The sequence below is a fragment of the Nestor notabilis genome, unplaced genomic scaffold, assembly GCF_000696875.1.
Source record: "Nestor notabilis isolate BGI_N333 unplaced genomic scaffold, ASM69687v1 scaffold11058, whole genome shotgun sequence".
Lineage (NCBI taxonomy): Eukaryota > Metazoa > Chordata > Aves > Psittaciformes > Psittacidae > Nestor > Nestor notabilis.
In genome coordinates this window covers 1,465-27,386 of record NW_009940700.1, presented here as the reverse complement: position 1 = coordinate 27,386, position 25,922 = coordinate 1,465, and the positions used below count along the sequence as shown (strand labels likewise).

Genomic DNA, 25,922 nt, shown 5'->3' with positions numbered 1-25,922 from the left:
GGTCCCACTGCAGAAAGAGAAGAAACGACTGTAAATGCAAGGCAAGGTCAGCCAGGAATGGAGTGATACAAGCAGAAGGCATTGACGGGCCTTTGCCATTTGAAAGTCAGCTTAAGGACTGGTAGAGGTTCATGCAACAAAAGGAGACACTGCATTAAAACCGCCCCTGACCCCGTCTCTTGCTTGCTCTACCTTCTGCCAACGGAGCGTGAAGACTGGACCTGACGGTTGTGCAGATAAGTCTCTAGTCATGCCCAGTATCCTTACACAGCCTTTACTCCATGGAGCAATCCTTGTCAGATTTCCTACCAAAGAACAACCTGCAGGGTTATGTCAGCCTGTGGCACACGGGTTCTATGTGACAGATTTCTTGTAGTGCTCTTGTTTCATAACTCTCTTTTCTTCTACTTGTCTGTCAAAGGAGTATCTGAGAAACCCTTCAAGAGGAACTAGAGTTCTTTAAAGCAACACTCATTGAAAGCTGGACACTGTGTGCAATACTCAGCAAAAAAATAACAGAAAATAAAAAACAAAACAAAATTTGAGCAAAACAAAATCAAATTTAATGTTCTTAAATGCAAAAGTAAAAACAAACAAAAAACACAAAAAAGCAAAAGAAAATTAACAGAAACAGAACAACTCAAAGTTTCAAGGCAGTCTGCAGAAAACTTGGGGGATTAATCTTTAAATCTACAAATCAAAGGGGGTTTTCTTTCGTTAATATCTAACTTGCAAGTAGGTAAGTACTTTTCTGCTGAGTGTTCAATAAGTAAAGCTAGTTGTCAAAACAAAAACCTATTAAAATAGAAAAATCTAGCACTCATTAGAAGGGATGCGAGAAATACAATGCTCAAATGTTTATAACTGTTATTTTTTTTTCCTTTACAAAATAGAACTACCAAAGAAATTCAAACTATAATGATCATTGAAAATGAGTAAGTATCTTGCTGCATTATAATGTACCAGTAAGTAGTGCACCATGCATTAAGTATTTGGACAGAAGAGATTGAGGTTGATCAAGTAGCAATGTAAGATTCACACCCTCTTTTTGGAGTTGCATTTTGTCTCTGAAATCTTCCCGGAGTTTCTTGGAAACTCTTTGGTCCATTCCTATTAGAAAGTGGATTTTACAAATAAAATGTTTCTAAAACCTTTGAATTGGACAGCTTGGCCACTGCTCAGTGTGCAACTTACCTCCTCAATGGTGTTAAAAGTTATGCTGGCATGCTACTACTTACAAGACCTTGACTTAAAAAGCCTAATCCTCAACTACATAACGTAGTAAATGAATATTAATTGAGCAAACAAATGACTGTCAACTAAAACATTAGTATTTCTCAACTTTTCTTCCATACTACCGAGTCGGGGGTAGAGAAGGTCACAGGGAATGGGTGGGAGAAACAACAACATAAAAACCCCAAGAAAATTCATTCATTCAGCCTGATATTTTGCAGAAAATTCCAGTTTTTGCAGACAACATTCCATGGAACAAATGTTAGTCTCATAAGTGAAAGCATGCTTCAGTTTTACCACCATCCAGAGGGTCTTGTTAATGCAATCGACTTCGGATTTCAGGGGAGTTTTGAAACATGTTTGTAAATGAAATAACTTAAAAGGAACTTAAAATTGGTCTGACATTGTGGGATTTCAAACATTTGAACATGTCAGTTGCATCCCAGAATATAAAACCTTTTTCACTTCTCATTTAGACTAAGACAAACACTTGTGAAAGTTGGCGCAAAATGAGTTTTACACTAACAAAAAAAACAAAAAAAAAAAAAACCAACAAACAAAAAACCAAAAAAAAAAAAAAGAAGGAGGTTTCAACTTCTGTCACTCACTTAATCTATTCCATACAAAAAGCACGAGCAAGTTATTTGTGGGACTTGTTGGTTTTGAAGGAAACCTGTAAGATTTTGTCCCCCAGGCGGTAGCCATTAAGACTTGCTATGGCCATTGCAGCTTCTTCATAGTTTGTCATGGTCACAAAACCAAAACCTTTGCACTTGTTGGTGTTGAAATCTCGAATAACTTTCACATTGGTAACCGCACCAAAGGGGCCAAACATCTGCCAGAGGATTCCCTCATCAGCATCTTGACCAAGGTTGTAGATGAAGATACACCAGCCAGAAGATGCGTTTCCTGGAACATTTACACCAGAAAGCCCACTCATGTGATCTACACCCATAGGAGAGAACCTAGCAAATAAAAAGCACAATATTTCATGTAAAAGTTCAATTCAATTCAGTAAATTCACTCGAATGGGAAGCAACTGAGCATCAATATTTTCTACATGGACATCAAAACCGCCAGAAAGAAACGCTTCCCCCATTCAAATTGACAATCAAAATTGACAGCTGCCAGGAAAAAAAATGTATAAATGTTAAGTATTCCAACTAGTTTGTTAATAGGGAACTATCCTTAGGAATAGGGAGGCAACAGAAGAGTTGCAAGGCAAGATTAGGTGCTCGCTTTCACAGGGGACTTGAAACTCAGCCAGGCTGTGAAGAGCACTCCATGGCATCGGTGCAGAACTGCTTGAGTGCAGGTATCAGGCAACACCTCCCCGGAGGCCTCAGCCTGCTTCAATCCACCCCCCACTTACTTCCCTCAAGGAGTTTGCATCCCATTACCCTCCCTTTCTCACCTCTAAAATACTGTGTTGGGAACTCATAGGCCAAAGGGATTTGTGGGGTTTGCTGGGGCAGGGGAGGGAGGGGATGGTTTGGGTTTAGGAGTAGAGATTGTGTGTTTATCAAATTAAATCTTATTTTATGGAACAGAAGCAAACACCCCCCATACAAGCAGGTTTCTCAATAAGCCCCAGCTATTGGGCAGCTAAGGAAATATTAGCACTTCCTCAGCCAACTCTCCGTGGCTGTGATGTCCCACATTCCGAGCTACGGAATTCAAATCTCAGGTTTTTAATCCTGAATACACAGTTCTGGAGATATTCTAACTGCAGGAGCTTCTAAACATCAAAACAGCAAACCACATTGAAGTCACACAGTTTTACAATTGCAGGATGCTCGTCTTATTAGTTTTACGCCAACTTAATCCTAGGAAAACTTCCCTGGCTTTACTGAACTGGGCTTTAAGTCACCAACACACCCTTCCTAAACCTGCCTCCTGCATTGTACCCCAGAAGTATTTATGCATAACAAATAGCAAAAACCCCTCTCCTGTTTATATCTTGCTTTGTATTATTTTCTTTTCTCCTATAACCCATATCTCTAATTCCCCTTCATTCTATTTCTGGTCTCCATGCTAGTAATTCCAAGCTTCAGAGTATTTTAAGGCAGTATTATGGCTGCACAGCTAAGCACTCAAAGGTCAGGAAATGTGAAAGTTAAGGTTAAAACCTCAATTTTATGAAACTGAGCTTATGTATTATTTAAAAAATGTGAGGACATGTGATTGTAGAAATATAATTATACTATACCAGGGGTTCCCAAACTGTGGTGTACCACTGGTGATATGCAAACCACTTAAAAGTGGTACACGTGCTGCTCTCTGCCAAGAACATGGGGGTGGCAGTTCCTGATTCTCTGCTGACCTGGAGGAAACAGGGAATGGATGTCTGGGCAGTGAACGCTGCATTAAGTGCCAAACACTTCCCCACTGACTTTTTCTTGCCCTGCACAAAGAGAGGAGCTGCTGCTGTCTCTAGACAGAAGGGAGGGCTCAAGACAGTGTGCATCAGAAGGAAGGGGAGCAGAGCTGCAGCAGCCCACCCATGCCCACAGGGAAGTCAGCTTGTGTTCAGTGTGGCACTTTGGTTGATGCACTCATACAAGAGAACCACGCAGTCACCATCTCCCCTGCCCCAGGCTGTCTGGTGCTCAAAGACAGTTCATTTCCTTGGACACCTGAGCTATGAGATGTTCCTGTACCAGTGCAGGGGGAGTCTCAGTGGTGCAGACCCCTTCCCAACCTGGCTCAGTCTGGCTGCGGCCCCGCTGGCTACCTGCTGCTGGTGTTTCTAAGCCCAGCGTGGCCACACCTGAGCTCGTGCTGCACATACTCACTGCTGCTCACACTGTTGGCCAGCCCCAAGGAAATCCAAGTTTGGGAATCCTTGTATTACAGTAAAAACTGAAAAAGCAGTTAAGAGTATCAGAAAGGTGAATGAGACGCGCTAATCCACGTGATCTGAGGAGTAGGTGACAGACCTACTGGTTAGTTTGCTTTTATATGAAACACTTTCTGTGTTTGCATGCTTTATCTGCTTATTTTTTTTGACAGGCACCTTCAGCTTTGGAGCTTGTTCCCATTTGAGAAATGAGCTGGTAGGATGTAGTTCTCTTAATATTTGGGAAATTTTTGTCTCAACAGATCACCAGCCTTGGGTTCCTGCTTCCATGTGAGGGGAGCAGAGAATCACTAAGGTCAGGATTGCACAATGTTGGTTCCAGCAGTCAGTGTAGCTCTGAACCTGCTTCCTACCAAGCCTCAGGCTCTGCCCACAAGCTCAGATCAACAGGACATCAAGGACTGGAACCACTTGTAGAAGAGCAGCAGGATGACAACGAATCTGAATGCATACTACAGGAAAAATCATTTAAAGTAACAAGTAGCTCTGCTCTTTGGATACACTCAGTTTCAGATTCTCCTCTTTGCTTTGGCTGACAAAAATGTTACAGGTTTATAAAACAAAACAAAAACAACAGGGAAAAACACCCCTATAAGACCTGAAAAGTCTTTAAAAAAAACATCAACCATAGGAACTATCACCTCACCCATAACATCCCTCTCACCCACACCTGACAGTCCTGTGTCCAGCTCTGGGGCAACACCACAAGAGGGACGTGGAGCTGCTGGAGCGAGGCCAGAGGAGGCCCCGGAGCTGCTGCGAGGGCTGGAGCAGCTCTGCCCTGGAGCCACGCTGAGAGAGCTGGGCTGGGGCAGCTGGAGAAGAGAAGGCTCCTCAAGGGGACACCTTAGAGCAGCTCCAGTGCCTAAAGGGGCTCCAGGAAACCTGGAGAGGGGCTTTGGACAAGGGCCTGTAGGGACAGGACAAGGGGAATGGCTTTAACCTGCCAGAGGGGAGATTGAGATGAGCTCTGAGGCAGAAGCTCTTCCCCATGAGGGTGCTGAGGCGCTGGCACAGGGTGCCCAGAGAAGCTGTGGCTGCTTCATTCCTGGCAGTGTTCAAGGCCAGGTTGGACACAGGGGCTTGGAGCAACCTGCTCTAGTGGAAGGTGTCCCTGCCCGTGGCAGGGGTTGGAGCTGGAGGAGCTTTAAGGTCCCTCCCAACCCAGACCACTCTGTGACTGTGATTCTGAAGTGATACTCTGCAAATTCACCTGAAAAAGAAACCTTTCACAGAAGCTTGTGGCTGGTTAAAAGGCAACCAGCAGAAAAGAAATCAGCCAAAGCAACAGTAAATGTGGCACAGGATCAGACGTATATGGAAGGACAAATTGACATTCAGACTTGCATCCACCTGAGGCACCACAGAGGACATGTGGCATGAATGAGAGCACTCGGGATGAGCGGGGCAGGCTCCCACTGCAGGGTGGTGGATGTGACAAACCTCTCTGCTTCTCCTGGACTGCAGCCCTGCGCAAGAGGAACACAAGATCTCCTGGTCAGCTCAGGGTAGCAGCCCACGCGGAGCCAGGCACAGAGGAGCTGACACATAAAGTTCCATCCTACCAGCACAGACAATGTCAATTTAAGATGACTCTTAGGAAGATTTACCTAGTAAGGGTCTTTAAAAGACTCTGAGTTGGGCAAACAACACTAAAGCACAGAGATCCAAGGTGTTTCAGAGAAAATCCCATTCATATTGTAATTTGAAGGATCTCAGTCTTGTCATACTTATTCCTGGTGTCCTCATTCTTGTTGCATTTATTGTTACATTTGCTTTTTCAATCCTCCCTAAGCATCTGTAGACAATGTTATCTACGGATGGTTCTTTTAGGTGAGGCTAACCACAAAACTCCAACATCTTGTGACATTAGAGTTTTAACTGTAATCTATTTCACTTTTTAAAGCTTCTCATTTAGATGAATGAGCTTTTGCTCTACTGTTATTAAATAGGTTCTGGGATTACCTTAACACACTAGAGGACATCATCTCAGAAATGAGAACGAAACCCAGTTTCTTTTGAGTCCTATGAAAGCCACAGAAATTCTTTGTTGCTCAATTCTTTTTACTGCAGCCTGAGACCAGCTCCACACAGCACCACTGGTGGGAGCAGCTCACACAAGGCTAATAAGCAGTAATATTAGTTTCAATATTAGCTTATGCTGCCTTTGCACATGAGCTTGGAATCTTTCATTTTGTAGATAGCTCCACAAAGAGAACGAGTCCAACTACACTGATACTGGTCACATCCACTGCTTTTCCCACAAGCAATTTCTGCTCCCATACACTGACACAGCTGGGAATGACCCACTGTGTACAAAACAAGTTCTGTGGAGGATTTGGTGATACAAGCTGTAAGCCCAATAGAACAGTGTTAAATCAAAGAGCCATGTATCAGGGGGCAGCAGCAACAGAAATAAGGGGCTTCAACGCCACATTCTTCTAGGACTTTGATTAACTGCTACTCTGGATGAAGTGTTTTCTTCTATGGCATTCTCAACACAGACAACTGGCAGCTTAGAAAATGAAAGTTTGAACAGTTTGGGAGCTGCCTGAGCAGGAGTGTCAGTGACAGGGTTAAACACTCCAGAGTCTTCTCTCATTTCCCCTTGAGCAAAGGTTTATCAAGAAGTAAGAACTCCTCTTCAGGTATTTTGGACCTAACTCCTGGACTCTGGTATCAACACAAGTTTGCCTATTAACACAAATGGGAACTGAATCTCCAAACCCTGAACAAGTCTGAAAGGAAAACCAGCTGAAGTGGGAGTATTCTTGAGATTGGAAGAACATTCTTCCAGCACAGAGCTCTGGTGAAGGGAAAAGCCCAGGACTCTGAAAGCCTTTGGCCAGCCTTCTCCAGCTTTAGAAGCCAAACTCCTTCATTTCACCAGAGTTCAATACTTATAGAGCTGCTATTCTGTTTAAGCTCTCACCCCTGGTGGTTCCTCTCTCCTCCAAACTCAATCCCACACCACTGTGTCATTCCCAACGGATGGAAGCAGAGAGCACATCAGACTGTGCCTCAGGCCAGGCCAGCACTTTGCTGGGATGAGGCATTAAGACCAGTTCCTGATGTGAGCCACAAATACCACAGGAACTACAAAGGATTAATGGAACATTAAACAATGGGTCTGAGCAATATCTGTAGGAAATTAATAATTACAAATTAGAGATACCAAAGGCTTAATCCTGGATTTACAGGGATTAGGATGGAACGAGATGAAGTGTAATCAAAATGTCAGTATAAGAATTCAACTCCTATGTAGCAGAGCCCACAACTGTAATTTATACAGACTGTGAGCTCTTTGGAAGCAGCTTATCTATCATGTTTTGTTCACTCCACAAAGCCAAGACTCATTCCAAACTAAGGTTTACCACAGTTTGACGTTCAGCATCCTTTAGGGAAGAGCCACTAAAAGAACTTGCTGTTCACACCAAAGGTGAGAAGTAAAATAAGAAGAACTTGTGGGATGGTGCCTGTGTTGTTCGTACATGTAGGTATGTGCACACATGCACATGTGACTCAGGGGAGGATGTTTCTGAAGTGTTAAAGTTCTTGCAAGTGTGTGTCAAGGTGCAGAGATGGACAGCTCCTGTCCTCAAGTGGTGGATCTTGTCTCCGCAGTGTACTCCTAAGAGCATGGCTGCTGCTCTACTACTCCCTCTGCCAATCTGTAGTACCTCAAAAACCTGAGCTCTTTTTCCATCAACAAGCCTACAACTAAGAGCAGAAGGTGGCCAAAATGCGTTGACAAATGAGCACTGGGCTCAGACAACCCAAGTGGGCAGTTACCACAGAAGCAGAGATGGAACAGAGAGAGACAGAAGGTCTTCTCTCTCATCTCCACTTGTGAGAACCCATGCCTGTAGAAATGTAGGAAATGCACACAAATAACATTAATGCTGCTCTTAAAGACTTAATAAATGAACTGAGCATTAAAATTTAGTTTCTCCTGCAAGTATTAACACATGAATCATTTTTACTGTTCCTGAGTGATGAGGACAGAATTAAGGTTATTTGGTGTCTTATTTATGGATGTGAATGTTATTTCTACTGCTTTCTCTGATGCATCTTAATGCTGTTGTAAATTTTAAGGGGAAGGAGGAGGATGAAAATGTCAATTCCATTACGAAGGAAAACATGAGACAAAGCCTCAAGATCTTACCAGGACACAACAAAGCCCTGGCTGACAGAAGACACATGGAAGTTTTTCAACAGTTCACCTAACTGCAACACCACAGAATTGCATTCCTTGCTTCACCTGGGTGCAGAGATCTGGATGAGCGCTTCAAGGAGATGAGATTTGAGGAGCTGCCTGCATTCAACTTGCCTGGGCTACAGTCACAAACAATGACTGAGGTTGGCAGGGACCTCTGGAACTCTCTAGAGCACCCGCCTCCTCCAAGCAGAGGCACCTTGAGCAGGTTGCTGAGGTCTGTTCCAACCAGGTTTTAACTATCTTTAAGAATGGACACTCCATGCTCTCTTTGGGCAACCTGTTCAATCATCCTTAGTGGAAAACAACAGATGACAATGATTCTCATTGGAGACACATCACACTGAGCTGTTGATAAAATGCTAAAGCATTATAGGAAGGTCACTGGAACAATAGTGCTGTAAAAAGCTATTTGAATTTTTAGTCCAAGTTTTACTAAGCTAACTGGAGGAGAAAAAGAAAGAAAAGTAAATTCTCCACAGAGAAACACCACCCTGAGAAACATGAACACATAACAAAGCCAAGACAATAAGTATATATTATGCATATTCCAGTGCACAGTCCAACTATCACCACTCTCCCTTAAACTACTAAAGCAATTCAAATTCAAGCAGTTCATATTCAAAGCAATTCTCAGAGGCAAAACACACTGTATCTCCCACAGCCCTGGGAGTGTGTTGTAATTACTCAATGAGCTTACTGAACTTCTGAGGACTCAAGGACAGAACACTGCCCAGCTCAAGATAAAGGCAGAAATCCTACTGCATCTCTCCCTTAGGAGAAGGTTTTCCTATTTTACTATGACACCTCCCTGCTGGAACCAATGGGTCAGAGCTTGAATTAAGTTGCAACTTATATCAGCATTCACCTAGATGGACTACAGACTGGAGATCTGTTGAGACAAGCATCTACCAACACCCATCTGGAATCTGCTGCTTCCTGTATCTCACTACACACTCAATTGCAGAAACAGCCACCGTAGGGTTTGTCCCTTGAGATAATCAACTTAAATATGAATTTTACAAGTAAGATTTTTACTTTCATCATACTTTAATTCAACAGTTTTATTTACAGAACACTGCAGGACACAGAGTGCACTCCGTATTCATTCACACACAATGAGATCACTGCAGAGCTTCCCAGACGGACACGGGAATAGCAGCACAGCCTTAAATGCATTATTCTTCCTAACCTACCTGAATCTTTGCGCCTGGTGATGCACCGGCCCTCCGAACCTTCTAGCTGGTGAATGACACAGCTGGGATAACAGAGCCACATTTTTGTTCTGGTTAGGATTGGCTGCAAACTTCACTGTAATGGGTTCGGAGGAACCTGGGGGTTTGTGACCATTGAAATTTGTAATTGCCTCTTCTGCTTCTGACCTTTTGTCAAACCGGATAAATGCGACCCCTCTGGACAAACCTTTTAACCAAACCAATAAAAAAAAATATAAATAAATAAAAGGGAAGTTCAGGATAAACTCAAAATAACTCTGAAAGCAAAAGAAAACCAAAGCGGTTAAAGATTTCTGTGGGCATGGCTTGCAAGGTCTCTGCATTTACTGATGGTTCTTCAGCAGCTAGAGAATGAAGTACAAAAATTAAGGAACAAAAGACAAATTAATACATTTGTTTCAGCTAGACCAACCAGAGTGACTTAAATGCTTAACAAAGAAATCCCGTGTGGTGGAATTCCAGGAAATCCATCCCCCACTGACACTGCCATTACCAAAAACCTCCCAACATTTTAAACTAATTCAACGAAACCAAATGGAAGCCAACCCCTTCGTCTGGATTATCACTATAAAGCATCTGCAAACACAAAGTTGACACTGGTTTTTATAAAGGTTTTCAGTTTTCCACACTGAGGGAAAACTCAGCATTGGAGATGAGGCCACAATGGTCTGACTATAACCAAGTAGTTCAACCTTTTTTAACACGAGAGATTATAGTTTCATCTATATCCTAGTCATCACCTTTACATGTCACATACCTTATTTTTAATTCATTAAAACTGATCAGGAATCACCTCCTGGTAACTGTACTGAAACAATGACACTGCTGTTGAACATGCTAAACCATGTCCTGGGACGACCAGGATGCATCCTGAGAGCATGAGCAGCAGGTCAGGGAGGGGATCCTGCCCCTCTGCTGTGTTAGGATACAGGAAAACTGCACCTGGGGTCCCCAACACAAAAGGATTATGAAGGTGTTGGAGCGAGGCCAGAGGAGGCCACGGAGCTGCTGCGAGGGCTGGAGCAGCTCTGTTCTGGAGCCAGGCTGAGAGAGCTGGGCTGGGGCAGCTGGAGAAGAGAAGGCTCCTCAAGGGGACACCTTAGAGCAGCTCCAGTGCTTAAAGGGGATACAGGAAACCTGGAGAGGGGCTTTGGACAAGGGCCTGTAGGGACAGGACAAGGGGAATGGCTTGAACCTGCCAGAGGGGAGATTGAGATGAGCTCTGAGGCAGAAGCTCTTCCCTGGGAGGGTGCTGAGGCGCTGGCACAGGGTGCCCAGAGAAGCTGTGGCTGCCCCAGCCCTGGCAGTGTTCAAGGCCAGGTTGGACACAGGGGCTTGGAGCAACCTGCTCTAGTGGAAGGTGTCCCTGCCCGTGGCAGGGGTTGGAACTGGAGGAGCTTTAAGGTCCCTTCCATCCAACCCAAGTCTGGGATTCTATGATCTGCCCCACCATGGAATGGCACAAAACACCAGCATCACCCAGAAGTCAGCAAGGGCTATCCCAGAGCCCAGCATACTGGTACTTCCTCTCAACTTCCATGTTGCTCATCTCAGTGCTGCTCACTTGATCTATCATAGCCTTCGTTTAAAATATAAACGTTGTAGAAAGCACATTTTAAAACAGATTAATTCTCCAAAGCTGGAGAACAGCCTCTGCTGAGCACCTATGTCTGAAAGCACAACAGATCACAATTTCTTCTATCTGATACTAGATCAAGATGTGCAATGAGGTTTCCAAGCCAATGCTTGGCTACAGTCTGAAGGGAAAGGAAAACTAGGCTAGGCTTGCATTCAACTTTACATTGTAAACAGAATCCATCCTTCAAACAATAGATTATTAAGGTTATTTAAAAGCAAGCATCATATTCTGAGCTGACACTGACTTAGACAGCATCATGCCTCAGCACACTCGATGAAAACACTATTATTCCTGGAGAGATTTTAATTGTATGACTTCTGCCATCTCATTTTATAGTTCTGTCAGACAGATGCTAGTGATCCCCACTCCACTGACAGCCAGAGAAGGAGGGCTCCTTTATAATATGTTTTCTGTGCTCTAAAAGTCTTTTGCAGCTGCCATCTAAAGAAGTAGTTCTAGAGACAGAGCCATAAAGATATCAAAGCTGGACAAAATGAATCCTCTCTAGGAAAAGACTTTCCTCATAGAGCATGAAAGCTGCTGTTTAACTACTGTGGATAAATGTACATGCTTCCAGTTATAAATGTTAAATGGGGAATTGCTAGGGTTAGTTATCTCCTGTTCTAAAATAGTACTCAATGAAGTGTATTTGTAAAAGATGTCTCCAATTTCATACGTAGCACAAGGGCTACTGGAAAATACCCAGACACCTGAGACTGAAGGACAGGCCACACTCTTCAGCTCTACAGGCTGAAATAATTAGGTAAGAACTTAAAACTCTCTGAAAACACACTATAACATGGAGGCAGGATTAACATTACAAAGGAAATCCTTAACTTTGGTCTCTCCTGAGCTGAGTGCTTAACTAAGCAACTGCTCCCTTCTCTTCCTCCTGATATTTAATACACAAAATCCATGCAGAAAGTTCAAGACTAAGTGTATGGTTGGCAGTAACCAGAGAGAACTGTGGGACACCTCAGATGTTTTAAAATATGATAAAATTGTGTGAGTGAGTTCCAGGTTGCTGTAAGAGACAAAACACAGCGTTTTGCTTTTTAATATAGAACTATGGCCTGGAATTTACCTGTGGGTAATAGCTGTGTATGTGTAAAGGTAACATTAGTACTCCAGATTAGAGACACTGCCCAGAAGCACAGTGTGCTACAGTAACAGCAAGTGCCATAGCAAGATAGATTTGGCAAATCAGCCTGGTAAAACTGACAATAAGAGCATGAAATATGGCATGATTTAGATTATAAGCTAGCAGACGAGGCAGCAAGTCTTTCTGTGCTTTAAAAACACCACTGGAAAAGGATATCCCATGAGAATAGTATGAGTGGTTGACACCAAATGTCATGGTTAGTTTGTAGATGCCTAATTTAGTTTAGGATCTGCCAGAAAACGTGCTCTACACAACAAGGAATTCAACAGAACTCACCTGTAGTTTGATCCACAAGTACACGGGAGTTGATGATGCGGCCAAAACGTGAAAACATATCTTCTACATCTTTTTGTGTCATTGACCTTGGTAGTCCACTGATATATAAATTAGCATCCTTTATAACTTCGGAACTTGGACGAGCATAGGAAACCTTTGAAAAGGAAAAGAAGGTTGTTCAGGAAAACATAACTTACTTTATTGCGAGGCACCTTAGTTTATTCCCCACTAAACAACTGCAGGCATTTGGGGCTCAAAAAAGTGGAGCAGGGAGAAGGTATGGGAAAATTGCCAGGAAAAAGAGAAAAGTCATGTCCCTAGATGAGTCCACCCGCTTTGGGCTCATCCAACAGATAAGGAATAGAGTGGCATTGCTGCAGAGACAGCAGAAGACTAATACTGATGCTTTCAACAAACGTTTTTGCTATATTGAAGAATTCCTGCCTGAAGTTCTGACTCAGATACTGCACCTGTCAGGAACCACAGACCACGCCAAGAACTTGCACTGGAGAGACCTTATAACAGTCCTCCAGTACCCAAAGGGGACCTACAGGAAACCTGAAGAGGGGCTTTGGACAAGGGCCTGCAGGGACAGGACAAGGGGAATGGCTTGAACCTGCCAGAGGGGAGACGGAGATGAGCTCTGAGGCAGAAGCTCTTCCCTGGGAGGGTGCTGAGGCGCTGGCACAGGGTGCCCAGAGAAGCTGTGCCTGCCCCATCCCTGGCAGTGTTCAAGGCCAGGATGGACACAGGGGCTTGGAGCAACCTGCTCTAGTGGAAGGTGTCCCTGCCCGTGGCAGGAGTTGGAGCTGGAAGAGCTTTAAGGTCCCTTCAACCCAAACTGTTGCAGGATTCTATGATCACCTCAGGAGGTGTGATTTCCTACACACACAGTAGCTGTTATTTTGAAAAAGGAGTACATATGTATTAACATGATTTCAAATTGAGACCATCAAGTAGCTGAGATGCACACGAGTTCAAAAGCTCAGCAACAGTTTGTAATGACCCCAGCTGCTGCTGTAAAAACAGCAGGAAAGAAAAAAAAGGAATCTTTGAACAGAAAGCTGTTCCAAAACCCGAGAGGCTTAACTTTACTGCTCTCATCCCAGAGGCCAGCTTTCTTGCAGCTGGAGAGCACACAAGCCTCCCCACCAAAATGGGGGCTATTAGAAAGCCACTTCATACAAGAATGAGGAAATCCAGACATCCTACCTTGATAGTTTTTGACTGAAGTCTGAGGCCATTCAGTGTGTTTATTGCTCTTTCAGCATCTTTTGCAGTAACGTAGTTCACAAAGCCATAGCCTAAGCTGTGTCCTACATGGAAAAACATCTTTTGAAATTAAACCTACCAACAGAAAGTTATCACCATCAACGTTAGAGAAACACAAAGGAGAAAAAGGGAACCCAACCATAATCCACACAGCAAATACTTAAATAAGCCAAAGAAGTATCTCAAGGCTGGCATGCCTCATGAGGAGTAACACGGAGCTCTTCCATTTGCACTGTGCACACCCTCTGTCTCCAAGGACAGTGTGTATTAGGCAGCTGCAGAGTTTCCGTAAACAAAAAACACCAATGCTGAACAGCCTTGAAAATTTAAGGGGAGTGGAACAAAGGCAAGAATTGAACAAAGTTCATTAGTACAAACTCTTGTAAGTCAAAGAGCAGAGGGAGAAAGCGTCAACAGAGGAATCCCCACGAACAAGTCATCAGGCTGCTAATTTCTGTGGAGCTATTCCAACCTTCACTCCTGGAGACAAGAGGGAAAAGAGTTTTCAATCCTTAAATACATCCAACGTAGCTAATGAGCAGTGAGTGTCCCAAACACAGGATGGAGCTGGAGGGTGAAAAATTCTCTTGAATGCAGCCAAGTCGTATACTACTACTTTATGTAAGTTTAGTCTTACGAAAAGAATTTGATAGTAACAACAAGAAGAATACAAACTCTGAAAACATGCAAGGCAAAGGATATTATTTGGCTACTGATTTACAAAAGGTATCTATAAAAGATGTTATTTGGATACTTATTTGTTCTGCTTCTCTCTCCAACCCCCACAAAGGCCAACAGCAATTTAACATTAACATTACTAAGCTCACTTTGGGTTGCAATTTCCCAGCAAGACTGTCTCAGTGCAGTAAAGCATCTCCCATTCAATAGAAGTTGCACCTTTGCCAGACAACTTCTTGTCTCAGCCTGATCTATGGGATTTTCTAAAGAACATTTTAAGCATGCATAGGAGAATGTTTGTTTTTCTTTAACAACACACTGCTCCTAAGTTGTTATTCTCAAGCTCAGTTGTTTGGCTTGAGAACACTAAAAGACACAGCTAATGGTTGTAGTGAAGGATTCTCTTCCGAAACACAGCCCTCTTTTAGCCACACAGCATGCCTCTGCAATGCTCTTAGCTGGCAAGGAAGTTTCCTTACACTTTCCAGACATTTCAGAACATCAACTATATGCCCACCACCCCCAGAAGAGGAAGAAAGAGTCAAACGGTGATTATCTGAGCACAAAATGTCATAGAAACTGAAGAAAATCAGACCCTGCAAATTAATTCCATCTACTGGAAAACTCACCAGTGGACTGAAGGCGCCGAGACCTTCCAGTCTAGAAGTCACAGGGGAAAGGAAGCTCCAAAAGCCCTCACAGTGTTGTTACTAAGAGCACACAACAGGCTGACAACAGAACAACTGCACCAGCACAGCTCCCTGGCACACCCTCTGCCTTGGTCTGCTCTGTTGGGAAATGCAATAGGCCAGGAACACACCTCAACCCAAATAATGTCACTGCCTGTTTCCTCATGGACTCCTTGTCTAAATAGCCCCAGTTAATTTTTACTGTCTGCTAAAGTTCTTAAAGAAGCCAGATCCCTTTGTACAGGAACAACCCTGTTCTCTTACACACCTGGTGGCAAAATACCTCTACTAGTGCAGCTCCAACTCTCCTGACACCAGACACTTCTGCACAACCGTAATGGCAAATCACTCTTTGGTAGCCAAGCAGGACTTAACAACACATAGGAAACCAATACACGCAATAAAAGCAAGATCTCAAACACCAGCTTCTGCACATAAAGGTGTGCAGATGCCACCAATGCATCTGTGCACAGATAACATCAACCAGGATTTTGCAGACATACGTACCTAAAGCATGGGATGCGTTGGTTTGTTTTTAACATTCATTTTCTGTGTTACCAGTTACAGATTGTCAGTCATTCGGATCAAATCTGGTTACCCCTCAATCACTCCACCTGCTCTGAAGACTGAGTACCAGCTGCTGGATAAGGTATTTTCTATCCAGTCTGTCCCAAAAGCCACATAACCATGAAGATTCCAGCAAGCTACTGAACAAAACCAGGTCCTAAAGTTTATGGAAATAGGTCCTTAAAGACCAGGGAAACAGATTTGAGCAAGACTATTCCTGCCTGGAGCCTGAAGCACTGAGCCCCAGCAGCCAGGGCCTGGGTGGATACTGAACTGGGTGAGATTGAGATGAGCTCTGAGGCAGAAGTTCTTCCCTGGGAGGGTGCTGAGGCGCTGGCACAGGGTGCCCAGAGGAGCTGTGGCTGCCCCAGCCCTGGCAGTGTTCAAGGCCAGGTTGGACACAGGGGCTTGGAGCAACCTGCTCCAGTGGAAGGTGTCCCTGCCCGTGGCAAGAGGTTGGAGCTGGAGGAGCTTTAAAGTCCCTTCAACCCAATCCGCTCTGTGATTCAGCGATATTCCCTCCTCCTAAACAGTAAAAACTCCCTTCCTTTTAGGATATGCCAGAAAATATATAAGGAATCAGCATTTACAAAGCATTATGATGAATGTAAAGTGTTTATCCCAGGCAAGCAGACAAGTTATTTGCTTTATGGTAATGTTAAGAGCCTACTAGAAACCCATCATGCAAAAGGCAGCAGCGCTGTAAGAGTTTTCAGATTATTTTAGTGGAGAGTAATTAAATAAACCTTTTAAAAAAGCCTTTCAAAAGTTTGCACATACATAAATGCAAATGTACTCCAGAAGCAAGGATAAAAAAGAAGAAACAAGGAGGTCCTTATATGGAAGAATAATTCACAAAGTGATCAGAAACCCCAGTTTTAAGCAAACTACTCTACTCCTTCAGCTGAAAGAATGTAGTTTTGTTTCCATGACAAAAAGCCCTTTCACGAAAGAGGCACTCGTTTTCTTTCTGAGCATCACTTGGTTTTCTATCCATGTCCTTGCTTCCTTCCCCAGCTCCCTGAGCCGCTGCTTCAGTTTCCAGCCCATTCCTGATCTTCCCCACCCCCCTCTGCCACCACTGACACCTCCCGGGTGTCCCTGCCTGTGGCAGGGGTTGGAACTGGATGAGCTTTGAGGTCCCTTCCAACCCAAAGCAGGCTGGGATTCAATAGCCTGGATTTCCTAGAGTAGGAAGTCATCTCACAGGGATACCTTAGTCCCTGCTCAAGCAGTACAGAAGGTGTGAAGGAGGGAACAAGAACCCTCAAGATGTTGGATACCTCCCTAACAAAACCAAGTGCCATCAGACAGGTGCTTTTACAGAGGTGCACACGGCAAACTTGTCAGCAGGGACCCAGAGCAGGGCTATGGGTACCATGAGCAACAATCAGAACCCACAGCAGGCTGAGACCCTAACCATGTGCAAAAAGCTTAACCCAATCTTCCCAGAGCTTTAGGACAGTTGGGTTTGAAAGTACCAGCACTTCACAGGGGAAGGGGAAGACAGAGAAACTAAATAGAACTACACTCAGGGCAGAGTAACTTTTGGCTTTAGCATTTGGTAAAGAAGGACTAAAAGCCTGTGAATACCTGCACGAACAGTAGACTAAAGATCACCAGGTTCCCTCGCAACATGTACAGCCACTGATTAGTAGCATCCCCATTGTGCACAGACACCTTGACACAACTCTGCATCTGGAATTGCTGAATTTCTTGCAGTACAGAGTGGCCCAAAGGTTTTCGTATTAACAGTACTGAAGGAGGAGAAATGCTTTAAAGATGTCCAGCACAGCAGACAGGCTGGAAACCCAGACCCCAGAATCTGTATGTCCCAGCAAAGTCAAGCACTCCCAAGGCAAAATATAGTACAGGACATATTTCTTCTGTTGAATCATCTCTGGTAGGAGGCAGTTGCTCCAAGAAAGAGGACACTTTTAACACTACACATTGCTGGGTAGGAAATCAGAACAAGACCACAGGTTTGGCTCCCCTGTGTCTGCAGCTGGGCTACAGTCTGATCAGTGCAGCTTGACTGGACAAATCCCAGCACTTTTCCTTGCTCTCACCTAAAGAACAGAGCCACAGGAAGAGAGGATTTTACCAATTCCCTTGGGTCAGTGGCAACTCAGCAACCACTGCAGGAGTTGCATCTCACACTTGACACTCTGCCATACTATATTGGGAAATGACCTTCTAATGTTTCCCCAGGCTCAAAGCCCCAAAGTATGGCTAGTGCTAGCCTGAAGATCTGACAGAAAGAGCAGTGTCTGTCAGTTCTATAGTTCTCTTATGAAAATCCTGGTGTCCAAGACATACCCACTGCAAATACAAGTGCAGTGAGTAACAACTCAGTATTTGCTCACTGTCCCTCATCACAAGTTACACTACTTACAGGGTAAGTAGTTGTTTCAAAGAGTTTCTATAAATTTTATAAGCACAATCTAATACCCGGAACAGAATATTGTTCAGTTCCATGCTGTAACTAACAAAAGCCAACCAGATCTATACTCTGCTCATAATGAAGTCCTTTGCTCAAACAAAACACAACTTTGGCTTTCAAATTGATTCTTGAATCAAAGTAACGAGTCTCCAGAAAGCAAAGGCTACTTCAGTAAGTCATTAAAAGCTTTATTCTAGGGAGAAGACATTTTCTGCCCTACATGTTTCATTAACAGAGAATGAATTGTGGTGAAATAATATACATATCAGGCATTGTTTTATGAAGAATGAGCATTATCAAACAAAGAGTTATTTTTAACTCCGAAAATACAGACAATAAGGGCAACTCCAAATTAAAAAAACCAAAAGGTTTAACAGCATGCCATGGGAGCATCAAAGCTGTGATTTCATTGAGAAGAAATGAACGGATCTAAAAAGTCTAATTCCAACAAAAGGTGGAGTTACCTCTCTCCTGTGCAGGCCTCCCATCTCACTACATCTTCCACGCCATTACCATGACTTACCTGCCCCCACAGCACCAAGGTCAGAGAGTGAACAGGTTTTTCTGCAGCTCTAGTTTCCTGCTAGTTTGCCAGAGAGGCAGAGAAATGCCAGTGGTGGCACAAGGACAGAACTCAGCCCCAAGACTGTTCTTTTCAGGGGCAGCCAAACATCCGAGCTGCTGAGAGTGGAGTTTTACAACACAGAAATGCAAAGGTGAAGGGGCAGAAAGGAAAAGGAAGGAAAAATAAAAGAAGAGAAAAGTACTTTCTGAAGGTTCCTGAAGAAGCCAATTCTTAGTTAGTGATATTCCAAACTCCAAGACTGGGAATTGCTCCTAATGGTGTTGCAAGTGGCACAAAATTCAAGCGGCTACTGAATTAAATGCCATGGAGAATAAAACACTTGCCAGCACTCTAAAGAAAACAAGCATTTTGTCCACAGGCACTCAAAGACCATGCAATACCAACAGGGATTTTACTTCTGATTCTTCAGGGTTGTTAGGAAAAATACTGAAGCACACAAGCATGTGGTTTGGACTTTAAACTAGCCAGCACTGTCAGATTTCAAGTTAAAGTTAACCAGACTACCAGAGGATTCAATGCTACAGGGAACAGTGTGAAGTAGACTCTGAAACTGCAGGTGATGACGTGCCTTGCCTCCTTTTTCACACATCCTTACCTCCCACAGAGGCAATTTTGTGCTGAGTTGAAAGTCTAAGATGTAGCTCAGCCCTGACAGTTGATGAAGGGCTTGCTATCCTTAAAAAAAGGTGTTCTTATGTCCCTGCAAAAGTAGCCTCTAGAACAAGCCTCTGCTGCTGAGCATCTCAAACTGACAACATCCAGACTGAATGCTCAGTTATCAAATTAGCCAAAGAAATCAGTATTTTAGGAAACTTTCATGATGATTTTACATGTTGTCATGGTTTAGGCCCAGCCGGTAACTCAGAACCACGCAGCCGCTCACTCACTGTCTCTCTTCTTCCCCCCGCTCCTGGCGGGATGGGGAGGAGAATGGAAAGGATGTAAATCCCACCGGTTGAGATAAGAACATTCCACTAATGAAGGTATAACACAAACCAACTACTGCTACTACCAGTAATAAGGGAAATAAGCATATAAAACTAAAAGGGGAAAAGGACAAGAAAACAATAAATAAGTGATGCCCAATACAATTGCTCAGCACCCGCCAACTAAAACCCAGCCTGACCTGAGCAGTGATCTGGGCCTTCTGGGTGACTCCCCCAGTTTCTATACTGGGCATGACATGCTGTGGGATGGAATACCCCTTTGGCTAGTTTGGGACGGGTGTCCTGTCTCTTCTTCCCGTGCCCCTCCTCACTGGCTGAGCATGAGACTGAAAAGTCCTTGATCAGGGTAAGTACTACTGAGCAACAACGAAACCATCGGTGTGTTATCAGCACTGTTCTCAGACTGAAGCCCAAACACAGCACTGCACCAGCCACTAAGAAGGAGAAAAATGACTGTTACAGCTGAACCCAGGACACACATACATTCCATAAGCAGGGATTTAGACAGATGGCTACCATGTGAAACTTCAGCTGAAAGACGTGAGGAAAGCGTAAGATACGGAAGTCAGATCAACTTCAGAGTTTACTTTCAGAATGGTTTCATTATTGAGTTCTGTCTATTCTCAAGCATGGAAGTACTACAGTTAAGATAACACACAAAGAATTCTCATGTGTCTCATCAGCATTCATGCGATTTTACAGTAGTTTCAGACCTGTTTGGTTATGGATCAGATAATGATCTATGTCAGTACTGCCAGATCCTGAAATACAAGGCTACGCATGTGTTACACAAAATTTCACAGGGCAGTCAAGTAAACAGCACAGTCACTTTTATTTACAGAAATAACCACTCTCCCACTAAACCTGAGATTCCAGTAATTCTGAACAAGAATAACCACAATTTGTAGATAAAGATTTTTAACAGTGCAAGGATTCCAGCATCCTCACAGAGCAGATCAAAAGCTGCTGCCACTAAATAGCTATGGCTTCTGGAATCCACTGCTCTACCAGCATTTGTTTGTCTTCAAGGAAAGATGAAGTTTCACAAATCTGAACAATTCATTCCTCTCATTTTTTTTTAAAGCTACTACTAACAATCCTATTTAAAGAACTTACAAGTTAAATTCCTTAAGAGCGATAAGGCCCGCAACGGTTCCAGACACATGCTACACCTTTATCTCACTGATCAAGATCTGATCAGAAAATGTTTGCATATTCAGAGCTCTGGTAGAGTCAAAAACGTAGGAAGAACAAAAACTGGGGAGCATATTCAAGTTAGTTTCAATTTGGGACATGCCTATTGGTGTTCAAATTTAGGAACTATACTTCTTGGAATTCTTAACCTTATCTGTGGCTGCCCCATCCCTGGCAATGCTGAAGGCCAGGTTGGACACAGGGGCTTGAAGTAACCTGCTCTAGTGGAAGGTTTCCCTGTCTGTGGCAGGGTGCTGGAACTGGAGGAGCTTTAAGGTCCCTTCCAACCCAAACCATTCTATGGTTCTGTCTAAACCAGTCATTAATTTAGCCTTAAGCAGTCTATCTTCCTAATATTCAGTATCCAGTCTGTGCATTACTGTAGGTATATGCAGACTTGTCACCAGTTTGATTATACACACACAAATACTTAGTATTTCTACATTAAACAGCACCCAGGTCAGTATTGGCTTGAGCAGCCCACCACCACCAAGTGACAATTCCTTACGCACTAGACCATACCTGCAACTTTGTCCCGAATAAGTTTTGCAGATTCAACTTCACCAATGCTGCTAAATAGACTCCGCAACTCATCCTGTGTCATGTTCTGAGGGAGGTAGTTCACAATGAGATTTGTCCTACCAATATCGTCCCTGCAATCTTCAGCCATGTGATCTTCATAACCATTAGACATCTTATATTGTATCTGCCAAAAGAAAAAAAAAAAAAAACATCTCACATCAGTACTAGATCTTGAACAAAGAAAAAACTCTTCCATGGATCATTATATGTGGTTGATGAAGGAAACGAAGACATGGGAAGAAAGAAAACAAAATGAAGTGCAGGAAAAAACGGGTGTATTCCACACTGGAATGGGCTTACCCAAATAAGATGGAGGTCTGTAAAGTCATGAATGGTGTGAAGAAAATAAATCAAAAGCAGTAACTCCCTTTTTCTTATAACATGGAGAAGAAGGAAAATATGGCCATTGACTGGCTAACAGTTTAAAGCAAATTATTAGGAAGAACTGAAGCACTTGACCACAATATTAATCTCAATGTCAAAATATATATGGAGGAAAAGAGAAGGTTCAAAAAGAGGTTGGGCAAATCAAGATTGTCACAGTGGTCACAGGAATTTCAACAAGTCAAACTTTCTCCACCTGACAGAAGTTGGAATGTTTCTTCTAAGAAAGAACAAACAACTGTTCCAACTGTGCATTTTTCCCCTCACAAAACATGACTTGTTGAAAATCCCAGAACAATTCCTTCTTTCAAACTACCAAGCACAGCATTTTACACAACTCTGGGAGCTCTTAAGGGGTTTGGGGTTTTTTTTTTTACATTAATATAAAGCATCCATACAGATTGTATCCACACTCCTGAAAGCACCGAAGTATTCCAAGCAGCCAAGGTAAAACTCGGGTTTCCCATGTCCAAGCACTTGGCTAGCCAGGATCCAGCCTGCCATGTCAACCTTCACCCCAAGTTTATGCCCAAATCTCTTAAGACGGAAAGAGGAGCAGCAGCCCAACCTGCCAGCCCCAGCTCAGTATTTCGCCTGGGGACTATTCATTCTCTAAATGTTTCCTCCCTCACACATTGTTTATCCTACATCTTAAAGTGCTACCATTGTTCAACGGCTGCCTTTGGGTGACCACTCAATGGCATATATGAAACAGATGAATCTGGAACGCTCACTTCAGTCCATACTGGATATTTGAGAGGTTCTATTTTTGCACCTTTTTAAAGAAAGCCTTGAGAAAGCATCCAGAAATCCCACCACATGTAGATACTCTTTGCCTTAGCATCAGCAGGGCCTGAATCCCAGTGTTCCAGATGCAGAGGACATCTACACCTCAAACTCACAACAGACAAAGCTGCTCTTCCTTCATGGCCTGCCAGAACAGAATCACAGAATTGTCTGGGTTGAAGAAACCTTAAAGCTCCTCCAGTTCCAACCCCCTGCCACAGGCAGGGACACCTTCCACTAGAGCAGGTTGCTCCAAGCCCCTGTGTCCAACCTGGCCTTGAACACTGCCAGGGATGGGTCAAAAGCAGGATCTCCTCTTCCTGCAACAGGAGAGAGCTGAGGTCCAGCAGCCTGAGGAAGCCTGGGCTGACAAGTTCTTTCTGAAACCACCATCACAGGAAGCTCATTTTCTTGAATAGTTCCAGACTCTGGCTCTCCAGTTCCCTCCTGCAGATTTGGTCATCCTCTCAGTCCGAGCACACTAAACAGCACCAGCTCCAAAACAACACAGCTCTTAAAGACAGCTGTGAAGCACCCAGAATTAACAGGAAAGCTGCTAAAACCTGAGGGGAATTCATGGCCTCCTGATGCTCAGTTGGGCACTCCTCCCCTTAAGTCACTGCAATAGTGTTTAATTCTGTATGTGTTTCCAATTCCAACTCCACCAGTGAGAGGAACAAACCCATAAAACTTTGGGGGGGGGATGAAATTAAGGTTAACCTGAGAGGTTGAAGCTCTTCCTTGAATCCAGAGCTCCCACTAGAGGAATAGCATCTGAGGTTTGGTCACATACAGCTCCAGCAGCAATACCTGCTCAGCTCATCACCTGCTCTTGCTGCACTGAGTTTACCAACTGTAAATCCAGATTGACACCACTGTGTTTCCAGAATAAAGGTAGATGGATGCTTCACCTGATGCAAGAGCTCAGTCTAAGCACAAATTCAAGCACTGGAGACTTGCAAATCTTCAACTCCCTTCTGAAAGTTCAGTATAAACATTCCAAGTTCAATGTGAAATTTGCTTCTCCTTGAATCTCTCAGTGCAACCATGAAAGAATTAATCACCCCAGGCTCAAAGATGCACTTTGTGTTTATTTTAATAGAACTGTTGGCCAACAAACTCATTTAGCCCAAAGAATAACCTAAGGTGCTATACATAAGCAACTACTATTAAAACTCCTTTAGTTGCAGCTTGCTTGACAGCTGAGCACGTTATCTGAGGCAGGTATCACCAAACCAATGCTAATCTTGCCTGTGGGGATAATCAAATCTGAGCTGAAATAGAACAGTTTAAGATATCATTGCTTCTCAGCCACCATCCATCAGGTCAGGTGTTCAGAGCATGCAAAAGGCTTTAGTTCATCCCAGTGCAGTGAGGCAGCCACCCTCACAATACCAGTTAATCCTGGCTGTCCTAATTGAGTTTTGCATTGAGATGGAACAGAAGCATTCCTGGGACCCCTTTCGCTCCTTAGATGAGGTGATTTGGAGTTCCAGCCAAGACAGTTGGCCAGGTCGGATACAGGGGCTTGGAGCAACCTGCTCTAGTGGAAGGTGTCCCTGCCCGTGGCAGGGGGTTGGGACTGGATGAGCTTTTCCCTTCCAACCCAAACCAGTCTGGGGTTCTACGATGGCAAGTTACCAGACTTGTACCTGGCGTTAAGCAAAGCTGGCAGGAGTTTGGCAAGTACCTATCACCTGTAAATCACTTCACCACAGCCTCACATCTGTCTGCAATACTTCTGGTGACAACCATGCAGTGCAGAGGGCATCCTTGGTCCAGAAGCTATCAGGACTGTGAAGGAAGCCTTCCATCTCCTTTCTTCAGACATTAGGAAGCCCTACAGAAGGGCCTGGCAAACATTTTCATGGGATACCAGGCACAAAGCATGCAGAGCAATGAAGGCACAGCACACAAGAGGAAAAGGAGCAGAGCACCCATAAAGATGCTACCTTCTTCCTAACCTTTCACCAAGCACTTACACAATCTACTGCAATAAACCCTTTCTGGCCATACTGGGAGTTAATGGGAAACCACTTCCTCCACTGGTGGTGAACTGTGCTTATGCCAGCGAGAGTAAAAACAGCCCCTGAAGAAGTGTTGGTCTTTGTATCCTAAAAACAATTCCTGTTCAGCACATGGATGATGTATGTTAACACACCCCCTCAACCCCCTACAAGTCAGGGTTGACTCAGAGGCAAACAGCAAATTCGGCTATGTCTTGGACACTGCTCTACCACTCAGTGTTGAAGCTGCTGAGCAGTCTTCCTTAGAGACCACACCTGAAATAGAACAAAAAGGACACTACTACATCAAGGGCAGAGCCAAACCAATCCACACAGATGCAGAAGGCAGATGTAGAGGTGCTCAGGTTTGAATACATGCCAAAAGCAATACCACACACCAAAAGGGTCTGCCGGGCCTGTAGAGCCTCCAACAGCTTTAACTGCTGCAGGGAAGAGTTCAAGGATGATACAACAAGGTATTGCCAGGCAAAAACTTGCTTTGCAGCCAGCTGTCAGGACACAACTGAGAAGCAAGAGGTTAAGACATGGAGGAGACAGAGACTGGACACACACACCCACCATCCAACCAACCATGTTTTCTTCTCAGACCCTTCTACTTTCCCCATAATCTCCAAGAAAACCCCTTTTACTCTTCAAACTCCTTCCATGTCCCCAACAGCTCTCATTACTGCACCCTGCAAGCATAGATGTCTCCATGAACATCCATACAGACTCTAAAGATTAATGACAACACAGCACAAGACCCGCTGCTATTTGACTCACTGCATTCATACAACCCTGCTTCAAATAGGAGAGGATTTGAATATTGACCAAAAGCCAGGTGAGGTGAAGGGGAAAAAACAGGAAGTCCACAGATTGTCTCTTCAATTCAAGAATAATATTTATACACCATATAAGGGGAAAAAACATCAAGTTTAACAGAAGAAGTTACCTGAGAATGTATACTAGACTGTAAAGGTCACACACTTCAAAACCTCAACGCCAATCTGAGCCGCACGCTTAAGTCTTCCAACAGTTTATTTCAATGTCTACTTGCAAAGGCAGGTGATGGAATCATAGACTCACAGAACAGTTTGGGTTGGAAGGAACCCTAACACTCCCCCAGTCCCAACCCCCTGCCATGGGCAGGCAACATCTTCCACTAGA

General features: G+C 43.8%; 1 protein-coding gene across 1 annotated transcript; it reads right to left on the bottom strand.

The window, feature by feature from the left end:
- Positions 1–1,873: 1,873 nt before the first annotated feature.
- Positions 1,874–21,701, bottom strand: ELAVL1 (ELAV like RNA binding protein 1). Its single transcript, XM_010020490.1, has 5 exons — positions 21,520–21,701; positions 13,834–13,937; positions 12,622–12,775; positions 9,506–9,731; positions 1,874–2,198 (listed from the first exon to the last, which is right to left on the bottom strand). The coding sequence occupies exons 1-5, from the start codon at positions 21,689–21,691 to the stop codon at positions 1,874–1,876; spliced, it is 981 nt and encodes a 326-aa protein (XP_010018792.1). The 5' UTR covers positions 21,692–21,701.
- Positions 21,702–25,922: the final 4,221 nt, after the last annotated feature.